The 19,409-nt window shown below is 38.0% G+C and overlaps 4 protein-coding genes across 4 annotated transcripts; 3 read left to right on the top strand and 1 right to left on the bottom strand.

The window, feature by feature from the left end:
- Nucleotides 1-1,321: 1,321 nt before the first annotated feature.
- On the top strand, nucleotides 1,322-10,098 carry GCK72_017627 (uncharacterized protein; the record flags this gene model as incomplete). Its single annotated transcript, XM_053732175.1, has 22 exons — nucleotides 1,322-1,379; nucleotides 1,490-1,950; nucleotides 2,002-2,095; nucleotides 2,148-2,273; nucleotides 2,377-2,471; nucleotides 2,524-2,638; nucleotides 2,688-2,774; nucleotides 2,817-2,918; nucleotides 2,961-3,283; nucleotides 3,337-3,613; nucleotides 5,346-5,512; nucleotides 5,560-5,977; nucleotides 6,026-6,117; nucleotides 6,168-6,261; nucleotides 6,486-6,781; nucleotides 6,831-7,337; nucleotides 8,382-8,667; nucleotides 8,717-8,836; nucleotides 8,897-8,988; nucleotides 9,090-9,252; nucleotides 9,296-9,591; nucleotides 9,643-10,098. The coding sequence occupies 22 exons, from the start codon at nucleotides 1,322-1,324 to the stop codon at nucleotides 10,096-10,098; spliced, it is 4,725 nt and encodes a 1,574-aa protein (XP_053581088.1).
- Nucleotides 10,099-10,236: 138 nt separating this feature from the next.
- GCK72_017626 (uncharacterized protein) lies at nucleotides 10,237-12,216 on the bottom strand (the record flags this gene model as incomplete). The annotated part of the gene is made up of 8 exons (XM_003112533.2): nucleotides 10,237-10,590; nucleotides 10,928-11,131; nucleotides 11,181-11,333; nucleotides 11,385-11,482; nucleotides 11,529-11,716; nucleotides 11,765-11,936; nucleotides 11,982-12,132; nucleotides 12,190-12,216. 8 exons carry the CDS (start codon nucleotides 12,214-12,216, stop codon nucleotides 10,237-10,239), a joined length of 1,347 nt encoding a protein of 448 aa, XP_003112581.2.
- Nucleotides 12,217-16,779: 4,563 nt separating this feature from the next.
- On the top strand, nucleotides 16,780-17,322 carry GCK72_017625 (uncharacterized protein; the record flags this gene model as incomplete). The annotated part of the gene is made up of 4 exons (XM_053732174.1): nucleotides 16,780-16,931; nucleotides 16,980-17,037; nucleotides 17,088-17,203; nucleotides 17,253-17,322. The coding sequence occupies 4 exons, from the start codon at nucleotides 16,780-16,782 to the stop codon at nucleotides 17,320-17,322; spliced, it is 396 nt and encodes a 131-aa protein (XP_053581087.1).
- Nucleotides 17,323-17,723: 401 nt separating this feature from the next.
- GCK72_017624 (uncharacterized protein) lies at nucleotides 17,724-19,343 on the top strand (the record flags this gene model as incomplete). Its single annotated transcript, XM_053732173.1, has 5 exons — nucleotides 17,724-17,766; nucleotides 17,823-18,109; nucleotides 18,159-18,253; nucleotides 18,379-19,034; nucleotides 19,087-19,343. The coding sequence occupies 5 exons, from the start codon at nucleotides 17,724-17,726 to the stop codon at nucleotides 19,341-19,343; spliced, it is 1,338 nt and encodes a 445-aa protein (XP_053581086.1).
- Nucleotides 19,344-19,409: the final 66 nt, after the last annotated feature.

Genomic DNA, 19,409 nt, shown 5'->3' with positions numbered 1-19,409 from the left:
AGCCGTCTGTATGCAGTGGCTCATTTGACTCCGTGAAGACTTCGAATTCCTTTGTGGCTCACTATGATGACGTGTACTAGTCAGGTCAGTAGTTTTCCGGAAGAGATTCGGAACTTCTAATGTTTTTTCGTAAGGTTATTTGTTACTTTCTACTCGAAAAGTGTGGAAAGACCTCGGTACATAAATTTTCGAAGCGGTATGTTGTGTTTTTGTTTCGAGAATGTGAGAATGCGGCGTAAATAAATTTTATTGCGGTATTCAATTTTCAATTGATCGTCTTTCTGGTTTTTCTTAAAAAGGGAATTAAGGTTGCTTTGGTTTGCTTTTAGAGATCTAAAACGAAATATTGTTTATGATAGTGAAATATTCCAATTTTCAAATCTAACAACTAAGAGGGATGATCATAACAGCAAAGTGCATACTTTCCCAATGACGATCTGATCTTTAGTCTGACAATTTCTGATCACGATGAGCTTGCACAAATTGATAAATAAACCACATCATCCTTGTTTGAACAGATGGAAAAAAAGCCGGAAGGAAAGATAAGAGAAGATAATAAGATGATTCCTGAAATTGACATGACATTTTCTACTTTGCAAGTTCTGCATGCATTGTTTTGCGTAAATAAATATTGTTATGTACTTGAAAAAGATTTACGCGAGGTCACCGAAACAGATGCTATCATTGTGATGACTCATTCTTTTTTGACACTCTCTCCGTCCAGTCTCTTTTCTTCTTTTCTTCTATCTCTCTGTTTTCTCCCAAATTTTTAATGAAACGTCATCCAATAAACACTGCTTGTGTAGTTGAAATGAGCTCTTTGGAACTTGCAACATATGTAACAGATTCTTGTTCCAAGAAGTGTAATATGCAACAAGAATAGAAGTTTCTTGACCTTCTCCTGACAGTCTGCTCCCTCTCTATCTCTCATCTTCTCTTTTTTCTTTTTGTGTCTTTGTGTCTTTTTCTACTATGATGGTGGTTTCCCCTTCCCATTCCGTTCTTTCTCCCCTTGGCTCCCTCCCGTTTACTATCTTCTTTCAGTTTCCCCTCCATCAATATGAAATAAAAAATGCCCGCCATTTTCTTTCCACTGAAATTCTAACAAACAATAATTGAAAAAACCCAAAACCATTATCTTGAAATCTTTGATGAACTTTGTGATTGTGGGAGGGCTCATGTGACTTTTCATCAATTCTTCTTTCTTTCTGCAAATTGATTCTTCTGTTTTGATATTGATTTGTTTCTTGTTCCGTGCAGAATGAATCTCTTTTTTCCAGAGTTCCAATACTTCCAAGTTCTTTTGTATGGCTCATGAACCATGGCTTCTCAGGTGTGGTTCATCGTTCTCGTGCTTGTGGTAACTACCTCGGCTAAGAGTGAGTTGTTTTTCTGATCTGGAGGCTGAAAACTTCTGAAAACCGCGAGTATGATTTTGGGCAAATGATGGGCAACTAAGCCATTCGCACTCTCATTCCTTTTTTTCCAGGCTTCACCAATGTTTCTGCGTTCCCCGAAATGTTGTACGGCTCAAACTTGACCAATTTTCGTAAAGAATGTCCCAATCAATTGAGCCAGATGGATTCCTGTATTGTGATCTACAGAGATTGTTTTGGATTGATGAGAGCAACTAGGGAATGTGATCACCAATTCTGTGGTTGTGTCGGAGAGAGCGGATACATTCGAGATGATTCAACTCCACAAAAGTGTCTGGATCATCTCAATAGTGCTTGTGTTAAAGTTCATTCGAAAGGGAATCTGTTCAAAAATCAGATTGTGGAAGAGAATACAAAGCCAGCTGTGAACGCGATAGAGAAAAATTTGAATCAGATCCGTTCTGAACACAAAACCGTGGCAGAACAATGTGGAATTGAGTCGAAGATTAAAGATGAAGAGGCTCGAATGCTGGCATCATTGAATACAACTAACCGACTGTTTCCCATGACAATGGCAATTTTTTTATGATTCCTGAAAAAAAAACTAAAAGTTTGTGAATTTCAGACATTCTTCGCAATGGTCAATGTGGAGAAGTTTATTTCAAAATCTGAGAAATGTCAGAAGTCAATCGACCAATACGAACATGCTCTGCAGAATCGTAAGTTATTTAATTTTCAAATAATTATGGGTTAATGATTATTTTCTTTCAGTTGATGAGGCAACGGTGAACCGTCTTGAAATCCCGTATCGCTTTTGGTTCATTGGAGCCGAGTTCGGGTCAATCGGAAGAGTAGTGACTAGGGCTCTAGCTGTGGAAACTTGTGAAAACGCTTCACGTAAGTTTTTGAATGTACAAAAAGATATTATCCGTGTGGCAAAATCTCAAGCTTTAAATTAAGCTGAATAGCCCTAAAAAAATCAAAATTTCTATATTTTCAGCTGAGCTCAACCATCACAGCGTTGTCCGAGTGAATTGCTATGATAGAAGAGTTAACCGTTCTGCGTGTGATGAGAAGTATCGCAGAGACACAAAGGTTCGTAACTCCCTTGAACTACGTTCGTTTTTTTCAATAGTGGAATTTTCAGCACACCCTCTCAACAACTGAATCAAAGAAGTTAAAATGCAAGATGTTCATCGATTTGGTTGAACAAGTTCAGTCTCTGAGAGCTTCTCAATTCTATGAAGAGGCTGTTGATTATCGTAAGTTTTTTTTACAATTCTAAGGTTCCATTCTTTGAGTTTTTTTTAGATGAAAATGGTTTGAAGATTGATGTCAATGGAGATTCACTCACTCGGGGATTTGAGGGATTCTTCAAGGGGTCAATGACAAGAAGAGGTATCTGATTGTATTCCTATAAACATAAATATCCCTTTTCAGAAACCAAAAACGATATTGTACGGTTGGAAGCATCTCAGAATTCTCCGCTCATTCTTCAACAACTTTACGAGGATGTTTCAATGTCTTGCGGGAAATCGAAGAGTAAGTTGTTTTTCGTGAAATGTTATCCTAACTGATGTATAGACTCTGCAGACGTCGTGACTTCATGTGCATTCAAATACGCGTACTGCATTCACAAGATAAAAAAAGAGTGTATGATTCAATTATCCATTTGTTTGGATCATATCGATGGAATAGATGGGACCTGCGAAGAAAAAATAAAGGAGATTTCAAGTTTCCTCTGGCCGAGCACGGCTACTACTCCCGTTCCGACTGGCGAATCAAATGCTGCAAAAGCTATCACTCGTGGAGCAAAAGAAGACTATTTCTGGTGGATAGCCAGAATGATTGCGCTTTTTGTATTCATTGTTGTAATCACTCTACTTATCATTTCCATTGGTGCAGCTGTAAGTTACATGAAATAATCAGGTCTTCCAATTATATATGTGCTTCATTTTAGATATATCAACAAGGTTGCGTGTCCGGTGCCAGAAAGATATGCGGTGAAAAACATTCCATGAATCAGGGAAAACAGGAAGAAGATCGGTTGGTGGAGGCTCCGAGTTCATCTAGCTCCGATGTAGCTACTGTTGCTGAAACAGATGCAGCATCACCTCGAAACGATGAATCAAATGATCAAGAGCCGCTAGATGGTGAAGAAGAGATAGCCCGAATTGGAAATGACGACAATTATGAAATTATTCAAATGAGCAACAATCAAGAGGATTCTCAGCATAGTAACATAAAAACTGAGACAGATTCAATTCACAATTTTATTATTATCCCCCAGGATACTGTAGACCACACGTAGAAATTTCGAGATTGTAGGCAAAATGTATACTATCACTTAACACTTCGATTCTCCGACTAGATCTTGATTCCATTGTTCATAATATGTACTATTTTTTGTCCTTATCACTTTTGTTTTGTTCTCTGAGTTCTTTTTATAGGTAACAATTTGAAGCTTAATAATCTTGTTACTAGCCAAGTTGCCCTCTCACCCACCCCCTCATCTCATAATATATTTTTGAATCTCACCGGTTTGATCTTACCTCCCACCTCCTCCCGATTGTTCAATTGTTCTTTCCGTTGTTTCATACTTTGATAATTTTTCTCGTGTAAATACAATGAATGTTTTTCAAAAGATGACTTCTGATACCTTCTGATGTCAAATACGGGGTTGGTGGAACAAGGTGGAGCAATTGGAGACCACACTTTATCAAAACAGATTGTGAAATGGAGTAGACAAGAAAGCTCATATCAGTATGCAAATACAGAAACGCCTTGCTGTAACTAAAAATTCACTTGCAAATCACAAGGTGACACAGGAAAGTAGCTTCAAAGCATTGGGCACTCCCTGGTTAGAGTTTCCAATACATGCTAGGTCTACTCGATTCGATCAGAAGATAATAGTCTAGCGATGTGTGAAGCATTACGACAGTTGGTCAGCATCAGGCTGATCACTTTCGCAACATGAGTTTTGATCTTGCCGTTAGTATTTGTATTTATTTATTGTAGGAGGGAGAGGCCACTTATGCTACACTAGTAGTAAAGATAAGGTAGATAGTAAATTATGGACCTATTCTCTGGCAGCAAAAAACGTTGTTCGCTGGTTTTTTTCGATTCACGGAACCAAGAAATCAGCGAAAAAACTCTTACTATTAGTTTTTTGCTGATTTCTAAGAGTTTTTCGCTCGTTTTTTTTCGACACTGCAGGTCTCAAAGCGAATCGTAAAATACATAAGCGAAAAACTCTTAGTTTTCGCTGATTTTTTGCTTCTGTGAATCAAAAACAAACGTTTTTTACGTCCCAAGAATAGACCCATAAGATAGGAAATGAGGAGACGTAAATATGGAACAATTTTGAACCAGACCACCAGTTAATGAGATTGTAAAGAGATAGAGATATGGCGATTTTACCGGAGGAAGGTAAGACAACGTCTTAGACAATCCTGGAGAGAAGTTATTCGAAACTTGGCAGGCAAAAAAACTTGATCTGTGTCGCCTATGTTTTCTATTAGTTCATTTCGCACCGTTTCAGAGTATCATTTACGGCCTAGTCAGAACAGTCCATATTAGTCACTTTTTTCCCTCCTCTGTTTGCTCTTCTATATTTCCATCTAGAGCATTCGACACCCAACGACCTTGAGGCATTGATAGAGTGCTCTACTGATAACTCCACCCATCCTTCGATGCAAAACATTTTTTAATATTAGAAATAATGTATTATTCTCTCACTTCAATCGTTCGTTGTTCACTTCGACTATTTTCAGACCTAGCTGTGTCACTCGTTGAAGAATCTGTGAATGTGCCAATACTTATCCGACTTCCACCTGGAGACACTTGGCTACAAACGTCTTGAAATTGAGTACTTCTCATGACCGGAATGGCAACTGCTCGTGAATTTTTTCTCAGTATGTTTTCTTCAAACCTGATTTTCCATTTTGCTCTAAAATATAAAAATTTTAGTTTGCACGTTTCTGTTTGTGACTGGGAATGTTGAATACGATGAATCATTCGCTAGAACTGAATGCTGGAATCAATACAAAATAGAGAAACTTTGCCGCCCGAAATATGATAAATGCCTGATTTCCAAGGGAAGAAACTGCATGGAAGTTTTCAGAACGTGTGCAGAAGTGAGAAAATTAACCACTCTCTCTCTGTTCTTATAGCTCTTTTTCAGAAAAACGCCTTACCAGGAGCGTCATACATTTGTCAACAATGGTTGGTGAATGTTACCAACCCTTTGAAGGAAACAGAAGAAAGCTACAGTTTGGAATTGTTGAACAGAGCATTAGGGACCGATATGATATTGGGAACATCGGAAATGTGTGATATTTTCGTTTTCAAATACCACAACTTATATCTATTCAATTTATCAACTGCATCCTTGTCAGCGATTGAAACAGTTCAAAAAACAATAGTTTCGTATTGTCAATGTCCGATTGAGATGCAAAAACAAGTAGAAGAACGCCCACCTCCTCAATCCATCAAAAGAATCATCCCAAATCATTTCTACTACGGAGGATTGAAAAACTACGAATGCTGGAAAGAAGTCGACCAGTATCTCGCTGTAATTCTCTGCGGAGAAAATTCAACGAGTGAGTTGATTATTCATATGAATCACAAATTTACTACCAACTTTTCAGTTCATATCAATCAGGAATGGGCTAGAAGAACCGATTGCCTAGAGGATCCAAAGTTTTCTAACTGTTCTCCAAAGTTTATTGAGGAAATAGAAGTATGTTTAGAAGGGGAAAACCGATTGCTAATAGACGTTTTTTGTTTCAGAAAATATCCAAAGAGAGTGAAAAGCCTTTGTTCTGCTCAACATACGTCGAGATAATTGTGAAGGCACTTATAATATTCAATAGAACTTCTTCCAGTAAGAGAAAGGCCTACTGGACATTGTAAATTAGTTTTTTTGTAGATTACATCATCGTTCATATACGTGAAAAAATTGACTCTGATCATCACTGGAGGCAGTATCGAGACGATGAGCTGTATCTGATGAGTGACCTGAATGACGATATTTTTTTCAAGTGCTTCTCGTTCAAAAATGATAATTTGTGGTAGCAAACCAGTGAGATAAAAATCGTAGTATTTCAGGAACCATAACCGCCTGTAACTACACCTATTCGCTCTGTAACCGCTCTTCTCATGATCAGTGTGACAAACAGCTCATTGAATGTTTCAAAAGAGATAATTGGTTATCACAGGAGTGCCTTGCAGTATTGATTCCTTCGAAGGGTTCTACTGCTGTCTTTTCTGGATTTGTGAATCTAGCGAAGAATCATTATTGGACTGTTATTGCACTGTTCCTGGTAGCCATCGTTCTTGCCGGTTGTAAGAAACTGCGAGACTGGCTGTTTGAGTCACTGTCGATTAAACTTTTCATCTTTTTGGTATGTCAACTGTTCTATATGAAAGCAACTAACGAAATTTCAATTTCAGACAAGACAATTCGATAAAGGTGCAGACTATTTTGATGCCTTGCTGAAAAATGATTCAGAAGACAGGAGAACGGACACGGGTACTACCGAAGTGGAGAAGGTAGCTACTAGTACAGTTGACAACTCTAACAATAAACATGAATCATTCGGAGAAGATGTAGGAGAACCTCTTTTACCTGTGAATGCATTACCTCCCGCAGAATATCAAAATAACTCAAATACTTCAAATACGCCATCAACATCTTCTATTTCTAATATAGCAACAGAACAGACACCATCCAACAATCAAAGTGAAGTGATGACTAGCTCTAACAATGAAAACGCCAATCCGAAGCTTGATGAGACAAAAGACAAGCCGCAGTTTTCATCATCTTTAAAGAACATGGGAAAATCTTTCTGGAGAATTAATTGCTCGATGTGGCCAGTTCTATACCAACGCTGCAAATTCCCTTCATTCAAGACAATTCGCAATGCATCTGTTGAAGGATTTCAATCTATAAGGAATAGAGTACGTGGAAATCGAGTAGGGCTGTTACCTTACTGAAAAAATAATCATATTTGTTTATTCAAGTATTAATTTTAATGAATAACTCTTTCTCTCCACTTTCTTACATTACATTTGTCTCATGACTTCAATTGGCCATGAGGAAAAACCAGTCGGTATACAATGCCTAATGGCGTCTGAACCTCCTTTTGTCACCACTCTCTCGGTAATTCAGGGTCTACGGCGCTGTCCTTTCTCGGGTGACAAACATTTGTTGAAATTATATTGATTTCTTTCGGACACTTTCTTAAAATTATTTAAATAGAAGTGAAGATTGTTCAAAAAGTTAAATTTAGTTCATCAGATGTTTAAACAAATAAATAAGTTAACAAATCGTTCGTTCGATCTTTCGTTTTATTTGTTTACCAGCCGTCATTATTGTCTCTCGGCCACTCGAACATCTCTTCTTTAAAGTATACGTGTAAACTTTTCGATCTAACCTACTTTTCACGTCATGCTACGTCATTTTGTGGAAATGAAAACCCTGTAGACAAAATCGTATTTTAGCAGCAGGGACTGTCGTTTCCTTCCTTGATGATTCTCTTATTCACACACTCACTTTTTTCTTCACAGTTACTATAATATCCTATCCCACCTTGATTTCCAGGGCAATATTCCAGCACATCCGAATGAGATACTATTTTTGGAAAAGGAAATCAGAAATCAGCATTAAGACACTGCTCGCTTTTTATACCTATTCGTAACCGGAATGGACGCTGCTCATATAATTATTTTCGGTGAGTTTTATTGTTAGGCGTGATTCTCTTAAAGTTTTTTGTCGAAATCGTAAAATTCCAGTTCTTACTGTCCTAGTTGCGTCGTCAAATTCTGAACACGAATCAATCCGTGAAGAGTGTTGGAATCAATTCACTGTGGATAAACTGTGTCGCCCGAGCTATGATGAATGCCTTGTTTCAAGCCTAGGCAATTGCTCAGAATCATATGGTTTCTGCATAAAAGTATGAGAACTTACATATTGACTCCGCCCAGTATCCTCATTTATTTCAGCGGAAAATGTCTTCTGAGGAGTCAGATATTTGCCAGAAATGGATTGAAACTGTAACTGAATCTTTAGAAAACAATAAAGATGCATACATGATGAAGCTGTTGGACAAGGCTCTTCACAGGAAAATGAGACGAAAAAGTTCGGAAGTTTGTGATGTCTCCGTTTTCAAACATCCTGACTTTTTAAATTCCTCAAATATAACGTTGTCAGTTATCAATGAACTTTCCCCTCTGATATTTTCATTCTGCCAATGTCCAAATCATCCAATGAATGATCGACCAAGAAGCCGTGAGGGATCATGAAATGTTGATAATAATAATAATAAATGAAACTTCAGATCCGCCTACTCACTCCAGTTTTCCGATTCATTTCTACTATGGAGGATTGAGAAACATTGAGTGCTGGAAAGAAGTCGACAGGTATCTCGTGGAAACTCTCTGCGGAGAAAAGTCATTACGTATGCTCTTCTATTTTTCTTTGATGAGATTTAAAATACTACATAATCTCATATTTTCAGTCCAAATCAATCACGAATGGGCCAGAAGAACTGATTGTCTTGAAAACCCAGCACTGACTAATTGCACTTCAAAGTTTTTAGAGAGACTAGAGGTAATTAAACATTCAAAACATTCAATAAAGTTTTTTTTCAGAATATATCGAAAGAGAGCAGAAGATCTACATTTTGTTCAGCGTATGTAAAAATCATTGAGAAGTCTCTTCCATTTGTCAATTCTACTACTTTCGATTATAACATTGTCCCTGTGAATATAAGTGTCACCTCTGGATTTCCCGGAGTTCATTATCAAGATGATGACTTATATCTATTGAGTCAACTAAATGACAATATCACTTTCAAGTGTTTCCCTGTTAAAAGTAAGAGTTTGACACTTTTTGAGGTGTAATCTTAACGTTTCAGGAGCTATCACATCTTGCAACTACTCTTACATTCACTGTAGCCGTCATTTTTTTAATCAATGTGACGAGAGTTTCATCGAATGTTTGAAAGATGAAAACGAATTCTCACCTGAATGCGTGGAAGCCATGTTTCCTATTAAAAACTTTGCACAATTCTTGATAAGACTTTTGAATAGGACATGGAATTACAAATGGGAGATCTTCTTTTTTGTGGCTGCGGCTATCGTTTTCGCGTTTTCGAAGAAATTACGGGATTGGTTATTTGTCTTATTAACAATCAAGCTTTGTCTCGCTTTGGTTTGTTTTTTGTTTTTAGGCAGAGTGAAATAACTATTTTACGAATTGCAGACAGGACAGTTCGATAGAGCAGCTGCATTTTTTGATGGTCTACTTTTGGTAAACCTTGAAGAACCAGAGTCAAAAGAAATGCAAATCAATTCTGGTTTTTCGGATAATGAACAAGATGAGAATCTGGGATCGAACAATCACAATCCAGATGAACTAGAAGACGTGACATCGGATTTCCCATTTATAGATGACGCTCACTCTCGAACTACGGAAACTTCTAGCAATCAGATAAGAGAAATCGACGGAGATTCACAATCCGAATCATCGAGAGATAGACCGAGATTGCCATCAACTTCAAACGATATGTGGAAATCCTTCAGGAAAATGAACTCAAATATGTTTAGAGTTCTACACAGGCGATTCATTTGTCCTGCGTTTAATGCAGCAGCCGAATATTTTTTGCATTCAGAAGGAAGAAATATTGGAAACCACGAAAATTCCCGATTTTTACCTTGAAAAACAGAAGTATTTATTTTTACTGAATAAATAATAATTTAAAAAATCATCTTCATATATAAACAAAACTAAAACAAACAAAAGAGACCCATAACCCGAATGTGAATTTTGATTATGCTAACAACATACAATTTCTAGTTATTCTTCTCTCGGATGATAGTTTTCATACACATATTTCGTTCGTTTCTTCACCGCATTCGTCAGATTCTTCTGATATTTCACAGGATAATCCGTCATACTCATCGGTCCGAATTTCACGATTTCTTTTAACCAAGTTTTTCCCCAATTCCACATTTGAAGGTCTCGATAGTGCCTTACGATTCCTTCCTCTGTTTTCAGGCCATGAATGTGGTACCCCGGGAACAACATGCTTGGGTAATGGGTCCACATTGCGAGAACTTTCTCTGGCATCACAATTGTTTTGACTGTATGTCCAGGAGGACCGTAGGCAGAAGAGTTATGCCATCGGAGTGTTGGAGACCATTCGTCGATCTGGAAACCAAAATTTTGGAGTTTTGATCGCCGACCAGGCATTTCAGGTGAACTAAAAACACCCCATCGATTCCGCGGTAGAAATTTTTGATGGAAAACGAGAGGGGTTTAAACGGCAACTTCGCCGCACACTGTTTTCTAACAGTCTTCAAAATTTTTGATTTTTTAAGAATCACAGAAGCTGGCTTTCTATTCCCGGAAAATTCTTACAAAATTCAGCATCGAGAAAAAGCTGTGCGGAGGAGTTGCAACTTGAAACTCCGTTTTTCATCAAAACTTTTCCATGGAACTATTCTTCCGCAGAATCGGTGGGAGTCTCCTAATAACTAATACTTACCTGTTTATCCCCTTCATATTTCTCAGGCATGAACTCAGTTTTCATGATCCATTGTTGTCTGAACTGAACTCCAGCAATCGTTTCATCCTTCTCACCTCTCAAATAATCAAGTATCGTTCCATTGTACTGTGTCATCAGAAGACGTTCATCAATATCCGCGAACAAACTCCATTTTGAATGATACCGACTGTTCAGTGTGCAATCCTAAAATTTTAAAATTATTGGAGTAAGGACTTGTGATACTCGAACTAACCCTAAACGCCACCATCTGCCAATGAAGAAGCTCTCTATCGTTTCGTTCCAATAAATAAGTGAGCTCCACTTCTCCAGTTCTCACATAATCTTCCAACAAAGCATTACTGTATTCATCAATGTGAAATATATAGAAGTAGAAATGAGTCATTCCCTGGAAAACCATTTAGCTTTCAACGGAAAATAATGGAAAAATATAACTCACCTGAAGTTTATAGTGCTCAATGACTTCGGATATCAGAAGCCATTTCGGCTCTTTACCGTAAATTGGAGACATACAAAATGAGAATTCATGTTTGTATTCTGTAAAAATGATATTTTCATCAAAACCTGAGGAAAAAAGCCTCACCTTTCTTTGTTCTATCAACAAATCCAATTGGATAAGTGTAATTATTCTTAGCCTCTGTACTGACTGATATCCGTTTCGTTCCTTTCCGTTTTTCACAATTCACAACGAATTCCGGAAAGTTATATGATTGGAACGCTGGTAATATCTCCGTCCCATTTGCATCAAAGTAACGGCAATATAAGATTGCTCTGAATTTTTAATTCAATTTTTAATTTTTAATTTCTATTAAAACTCACTTGAATTTGCCTGGAGTAGTAAGAGAAATGGAGTATTCAACGTCAAATTCATATGCTTTCAGCATTGAGACTTCTTCAATTTTTGGAGGTTTTTCATCTTTCAATTCCTTTTTCCATTTCTTTGTATACCATTCAAACCTATCCATTCCTTCGATTTTATAGTTTGGAAAGTCTGAAATTCAGTTCAAAGTTCAAATTTCCTTTCTTTTCAAATTACCTTTCGGATCAATTTCTCCACTAGAAACAGCTACATTCGAAGACGTTTGATTAGGAAGAATATTTATAGGAGTCACATTAAAACTGTAGAGAATTGCAAGTGTGAAAAGGAAGACTGCGAAGAGTGAATACTTGAAACTTCGCGGATCCATCTGAAAATCATTTGTTGATTCGAAGTAGTACTAAAGTGGAGAGAAGAATGAACGAACCAACACAAACAAGAGGAAACTTTTCATAAGGGCAAACATGGAGAGGAGAAAAAAGTGATAAAAATTTATGTACGCTGACGATAAACTTTTGATTCTCACTTACTCGCTACGTGGATCTTTGTTTTTCTACGTGCATTGCCACGTGGTTTCTTCTGAAAAAAACCAGTTAAGGCTGACGCGCCCTCGGCCCGTTTTCTCGCGTTTTAAATTTAAGAATAATTGTTCTGTCTTGAAGGGTTTTCTGGAAATTAATTGAATGATAGTCTATTTTAAAAGAATTATCTAAAATTAGAGAAAAATCTGGACAAAAAGCCCAAACGTTTACTGAAAATTGAGAAAATTGAAAATTTTGCTTTACGGGATCATAACTTGACCAGTGTGCCAAGTTTTATTGCAGAAAAATGGGCTCCGGGACATTTCGCAGCTAGACGTTTCGCAGCCGAGACATTTCGCAGCCAGACGTTTCGCACCCAGACGTTTCGCAGCCAGACGTTTCGCAGCCGAGACGTTTCGCAGCCAGACGTTTCGCAGCCGTGAGCTCCACAGCCTCAAGTGGACCGTTTTTTTAATGATAACTCGGCTTTTTCAGATAATTAATTGTTTGAGAAGTTATATAGAACATTTTTTGTGATTTTGAATAAGGGGATCACGAGAAATTTTGCCCAAAAAACCACAAAAAAACTTTTGTTGAAAAATATGAAAAAATAGGTTTTTCTCGTGGAACTAGTCGTACTAACAGAAAGTTTAGTTTCAGAAAATGACGAAAACCACTACTTCTACGAGAAAACCCTATTTTTTCATATTTTTCGGCAAAAGTTTTTTTTTGTGGTTTTTTTGGGCAAAATATCTCGTGGTCCCTTTATTCAAAATCACAAAAAATGTTCCATATAACTTCTCAAACAATTAATTATCTGAAAAAGTCAAGTTATCACTGAAAAAACGGTCCACTTGAGGCTGTGGAGCTCACGGCTGCGAAACGTCTGGCTGCGAAACGTCTCGGCTGCGAAACGTCTGGCTGCGAAACGTCTGGGTGCGAAACGTCTGGCTGCGAAATGTCTCGGCTGCGAAACGTCTAGCTGCGAAATGTCCCGGAGCCGAAAAATGTGCATTCGATGTCGAGAGAACGAAACATTTTACAAGAAAAGTTCAGCTTCTTATAGTCTTGTTCGGGTTTCGATATATTTTTCGAAAATTTGAAAATCATAATTCTGATGCAGTGCACATAAGAGAGAGTACTTCAATTGCTAAATCTTGGACATTTTCGGAATTTTTATATTCAATATTATACTTGTTTGTTCTCCACTTAAAATCTCTAAAATATGGATATACAGCTGACTGGAATATTTCAAAAGTCTCAACTATAATCCAATTTCGAAAATGAAAAGAAAGCACGAGCACACTTTACACACAACGTCCATGGACGAGCGAATATTTTTTGTCACGGAAACACGTGGAGACCGGAGGACACATGGAAATGAGTAGAACTATAGGAGGAAGAGAGAGGGAGACGGGATGAATAATTGAATGAAAACGTTCAGAATGACTTCCGGAAACAACTTTTTTTGGAGTAGACGATTTTCATAATTAGGAAGTCCGAAGAAAACCTATTAATTGAAATGTGTTTTATTGATTCCATCATTAAACATAGAAAATCAAAACTTCAAATGTCACTTGCTGCTCTTTCTTATCTATTTCAGTACAACTTGCAATGTGTTTGGGAGTGGCAACACGAGCTGTAAAATTGAAGAACATGTTTATATTTCAATAGACAATGTATGATAGGAATATGATCAAAATCTCGAAAAACCGACGTACACAAACATTAGTCAGCCGAAATAAAAAATGATATCTATAGTTTTGGATTTTTCGCTTTTTGAAAAAACTGGGAGACGTTAAGAGGGCAATTGATAATAGGCTTGGAGACTCAGGGAAAAATAATTCTGAATAGTTTGAGAAATTGTCCACATTTCCGAAATGATACTGATATTATTCTGAGGGAGAGAAGAGGACAGGCGTTTGACTTGGTTTTCGATTGTTATGGACACAATGGACTTGTTTGATAGGAAAACTTTATTTTTCAATAATGAGAGGGAGAGGGAATACAATGAAAATGGAAAATTCCTGAATAGTGTTCAGACAATAAAAACGAAATATCTTACTCCGAAAGACACAGAGCATATAAGTGAATGTCATAATCCAATGCAACTTCAGTGGAAAACATCTACGCGCTGTCGCTGTGCCTCCTAAAAGCATGGTGTAAATCTGAAAATCCTGAAGAACTACGGGAAAAAGTGTTGATTACAAAAATGTACCAATAAAAACCTACAATATAATAGTTTCCAAAGCCGTCTACTTTTCTGAATGTTTGGACACAGCTTTAGAACCCTAGTGGAATGAGTTTCGAATCAGATTACAGCTCCCTACAAGTTCTTTGCTGCTAACAACGCCTCAGAAAGTTCTCTGAAGGCTCATCCTTCCCCATATCAAACCATCTAAACCTGCTACTACCATTTCAACGATCTTTCTCTGCGAACGGTTCTTGTTTTTGTTTATGTCAAGAAGACTCAAAAAAACAGAGAAACCGAACGGTTGTTCCTTAATCCCATTTGTCATTGTTTTTATCGCGACACGACTTAGTGTCAAATATGGGTAAGGGGAGGTCGTTTTGTCTCTCTTCTAAGTCTTTCCATCTCAATTCGTGTTTGTATTTTAACCGTCTTTCTCTGTTGGCGCCCTCAGTCCTGATTGAGCTCTCTTCTGTCTGTTGCTCCCTCCCCTGGTCGATTATTTGTACGGTTTCGCGGCTTCCGCGCGGAGAGAAAGGGAGAGATACATTACACACACTTTTGAATAGACCGCACCTCGTGTGCTCTTCTCCATCTTCAGTTGAGCACAGAGAAACGACGGCAACTCTCCGTGTGCCCAGTTTCCATTTTTTACCATCATCATTCATATTCTTGTTGCTAATGTTGCTATGGAACAACTTGCTCTCCGTGCTGAATGCACTAGTTTATAGTGTCGAGAATTTGGAGGGGTTTGAGGTTTGTGGACGACAGGTTGTCGATATTCTAGAGTATTGATATTGAAAAAGGATTTGAAATTGAAGTCGTCGCATTATTAGTGCTCAATTTACCTACATAAATCATAAGTTATTGTTCGATAACGTACTGATTTGGATCATCCACATTTAAGATCACTGATATTTGAAGCCTCATATCTTCGTAGTTATTACCGGCATCAAAACTAATTAACTACAAAAATGCTGTATATGTCTTCATTTTCATTCTTGAAGTTGATGACTTTTTGATAAATTTGCATACCTTTGAGATACGGTAGCTTGAAAACAAAGAAAAAAGGCTCCACGAGGAATATTGTAGAAAAGTCAAAAGTCCTAGCTTCTCAGCGCTCTCTCATTCCATAAAGATCTCAACTAGAAAAACGAAAATGGAATCTGTTGAATTCAGCAATCTGCTTGGAATTTGATACTGATGTCAAATAATTATTCAAATCCTCAATCAATGATTCTTTCCAGAACGGTCTCCTCGACGATGCTTCGATCATCAATACAACAATCGTCGGGGAATCCAGAGTTCATCAACACAACCAGGGAACTGAAGGTGAGATTCATTCAAATCTTTAAATCTCCAAATCGGAGATAACCAAGGAGTGAGAGATAACACAGATGTTAGATGTCGAGTGACGCCGATCTTCGCTAAATTTGAGAAACCTGTTAGCGTTACATAGAAATGAAATTAATAATAGAGAGTAGTTCAAAAAATCATTGTCGTTATCGTTATCTTTTTAAAATCGTCTGCTTCTTGACAGACCCAGAATATTCAAATGTGTATGTTATAGTGTGGGAAAAAAGTGAAACTATCGTATTTTACAACAATTTCACTAATATTGTCTCGGCAAGTGTCGCCAAGTCTAGGCCGAACTCCTCGCCTCCACAAGTCTGGGAGAAGGCTGCCACAAGTCTTGGCCAAACTTTGCGCCTGTCGCCGCATTGAGAGACTGGTTCCCAAGTCTTGGCCAAAGTTTGAATATTGATTTTTCAGCATTCAACCTCTTTATTAATTATTCGATTTTTATCACTTTTCACTTATTTTCAGTCTCTTTCGAATGTCGTTTACCTTATTTGGGTTTTTCTAACTGATTTTATTCCACTACCGTATTCAGAGAAAAATGAAAAGGACGGCATTTCGAGAAAAATTCGATATAGAAAAGGAACGATTGGAGAGAAGAAAGGTTCAAATCAGGAGAAAAACACGTGAGTGTTAAGAAAAAACGTTATTGAATAAGAAATTCTCGATAGCGCCCTTATTAGAAAAATAAGAGAAATCGGAGAGTTCGAGAATAGGATATCAAACAATGTCTCAATCGAAGACAATTTCGAAATTTTGGAACCGATGAGCTCTGAAATGATCAACTTGAACTTTGAACCACAACCTTCTATTCTACATTTTCATGGTAGGTTATTACTTTTTCTTCTTACCTCCGAGGAATTTTTTTCATTTTCAGACTTTGGATTCGATGCTCTCGGATGCTATCTTTCAGTAAACTTGTTATCTGGAGATATTGACGAAGAGAATGAGTAAGTGCAAATCAGTAATACTGCTTGAACTAATCATTTTCAAGTTTTTCATCAAACTTGGATCCGAGGCTCACGACGAAATCAAATATCGTCGTCAAGTGAGGGATACTGTGGAATCAGTGATCAATTCAAGCATCTACTACTCGCTGTGAGTCCATTCCTATGGGGATAAATAATCAACAGTCATTTAATACAGACAAAACCTTCGTAACTACTACTACGACATTGATCTGGAGCAACTTATTTATTGCTCGGTAAGTTAGAAATCCGCATTTCAAAAAAAAAAAACAAATATCGTCTTCAGAATCGGAAATTCTGCCATTTGCACTACCGATGGGACGATGTGAAGGCAATGAGACAGAGACGCCGAGAAGCAGGTTTAGATGTGGAGAATTACACAATTCAAGATGTGATGAGAATGTAAGAATATTCGAAAAAAACTTGAAAATATACTGATATTCTTATTCAGGTCTCGCCGAAGCGCATCGGATTCTCCAATCGACGACGACATGAGCCCGTATCCCATCAACGAAAACTAACAAATGTTTTCCCAGTTCCTTTTTTCATGTTCCCATTATTATATTCATTATTTGTTATTATGTTCTTTTCTATTTTTCTTTCAAATAAATTAAATCGATACAAACATTTTAGAACAAAAATGAGAAAGCCAATACAACAAATCTACAAGTTTAGGACAAGCTTTCCACAAGTCTAGGCGCACATCTCCCACAAGTCTTGGCCTGCTTTTACGTAACACTTGTGGGAGATGTGCGCCTAGACTTGTGGGAGGCTCGTGCTAGACTTGGCGACACTTGCCGAGGTGTTTTGGATGAAAGGGAAATATTAAATCTAAGATAATAATATTCGGGCGGAAGGGAGAGTCGGTATAAAAGAAAACATTAGAAGACGTTTCGAATAGGACACCCCCTCTCCTCTAATCATGACTCGCATCGGAAGTGTCCTTCTGGTCGCCGTTTTAGCACGTAAGATTGTCTAGTCTCCCTATCTTTTCCATGAATCTGATGCGCTTGGTTTCCAGATAACTCAATTGTTACGGCTATCGATTATGGAAATGCGAGCTCTTGTCCAAAAGCAGCGAAATATGGAACAGGACCCCCAGAATCCTGTACAGAACCAACTGATCCTAACAACATGCCACCTTCTGAACTAGAGTCATGGTTCACTCAAGAAATGTTTGAAGACCTATTCCCATTTGCGAATCTCGGATGGGGGCCGTCTAGCTGCTGGCCATATTCCTATGCAGCTTTTAGGATTGCGTCGAGATATTTCCCAGAGTTTGGTACTTCTATCAATGTGACGAATACAGTGAGTTTTCGAGATCTTGCTTTTAGAAAAGTATGAAGAATGAATTCAGGTGTACACTGCCGATGAGAACAAGAAGCGTGATTTGGCAGCATTCTTCGCTCACGCTGTTCAGGAAACTGGAGAGAATAACATTGCCCTTTATGAGTAAGTGAGGAAAGGGGTGTCGCTAATGCTGAAATTCGATTATTTATCCGAACAGGAGGGGTCCATCTTTCTCTTTTTTCTATCAAGAATCTAGGAAACGCACTCTAGCAACATACATTTTTCAGCACCCTTGCCGACCAAGATGCCTCCAACTGTTTCTATCGTGGAGGATTCTACAACTGGTTCGAAGGAGGACCAACCAGCAGTTTCCTCGATCCAAAAACTCCTGGATACACTCCAGCTGACGGTGCCTCATGTGCTTCTGCTGGTCAATACTGCTCTGCTTCCGATCAAATCACTTATTTCTATCCTTGCTCCAACGCTACCATTGGCAACACCGCAGCTCCATACAAAGGATGTTATTTCGGTCGTGGAGCCATTCAAATCTCTTACAATTACAACTATGGGCAATTCCAAGACTGGTTGAGATCAGTGAATATTAACGTTGACTTGTTGAATGAGCCAAATCTTGTCATGACTAAAATGGACCCTCCACTTGCCGTCCTCGCTTCTCTCTGGTTCTACATGACACCTCAACCGCCGAAACCAGCAATGCACGATATTGTTATGGGTAATTGGAATAGTGGAGCTAAGAATAAGGCAGCTGGGTATGACGGACCAATCTTCGGACCAACATCTTTGATCATCAACAACGAATGTTCCGGAGAAGACCCTACAAATCCAGGAGGACCAGGAGAATCCAGAAGAATTAAGGCATTCAAGTGGTTCTGCGGGTACTTTGATGCACCAACTGGACCAGAACAGACACTTTCTTGCAAGAGTATGTTATTTTATTTCTAAATGTCAGATGTTTGTAACCCATTTGATTCTAGACATGCCAGTCCCACTCGACCAAATCTTCTACAACTTGAGTTACCAACCAGATTGGTCCTCGACTTGGAAGGAGGTTCCATGCACCTGTGCTCCTGCCAGCTACGGAGGACTTATCTTCTACTACGACCCTGAATATTATCCAGCCAGTTTTGTTGCTCAAAACGCCTATAATCGTATCAAATGCATTGCGAGTATCTACGCGAATCCATCAATGTATTCCATGGATAACTCGACATCTCCATGTCTAAATTATTGATTCCATTTTGTTTTTGTACTTTTCCGTCAACCAATTCCTAGTGATCATACCTTTCATATACATTCC

Source organism: Caenorhabditis remanei, chromosome V, assembly GCF_010183535.1.
Source record: "Caenorhabditis remanei strain PX506 chromosome V, whole genome shotgun sequence".
Lineage (NCBI taxonomy): Eukaryota > Metazoa > Nematoda > Chromadorea > Rhabditida > Rhabditidae > Caenorhabditis > Caenorhabditis remanei.
Note: the sequence above shows the minus strand (reverse complement) of the source record. Positions and strands in the feature narration are given on the sequence as shown.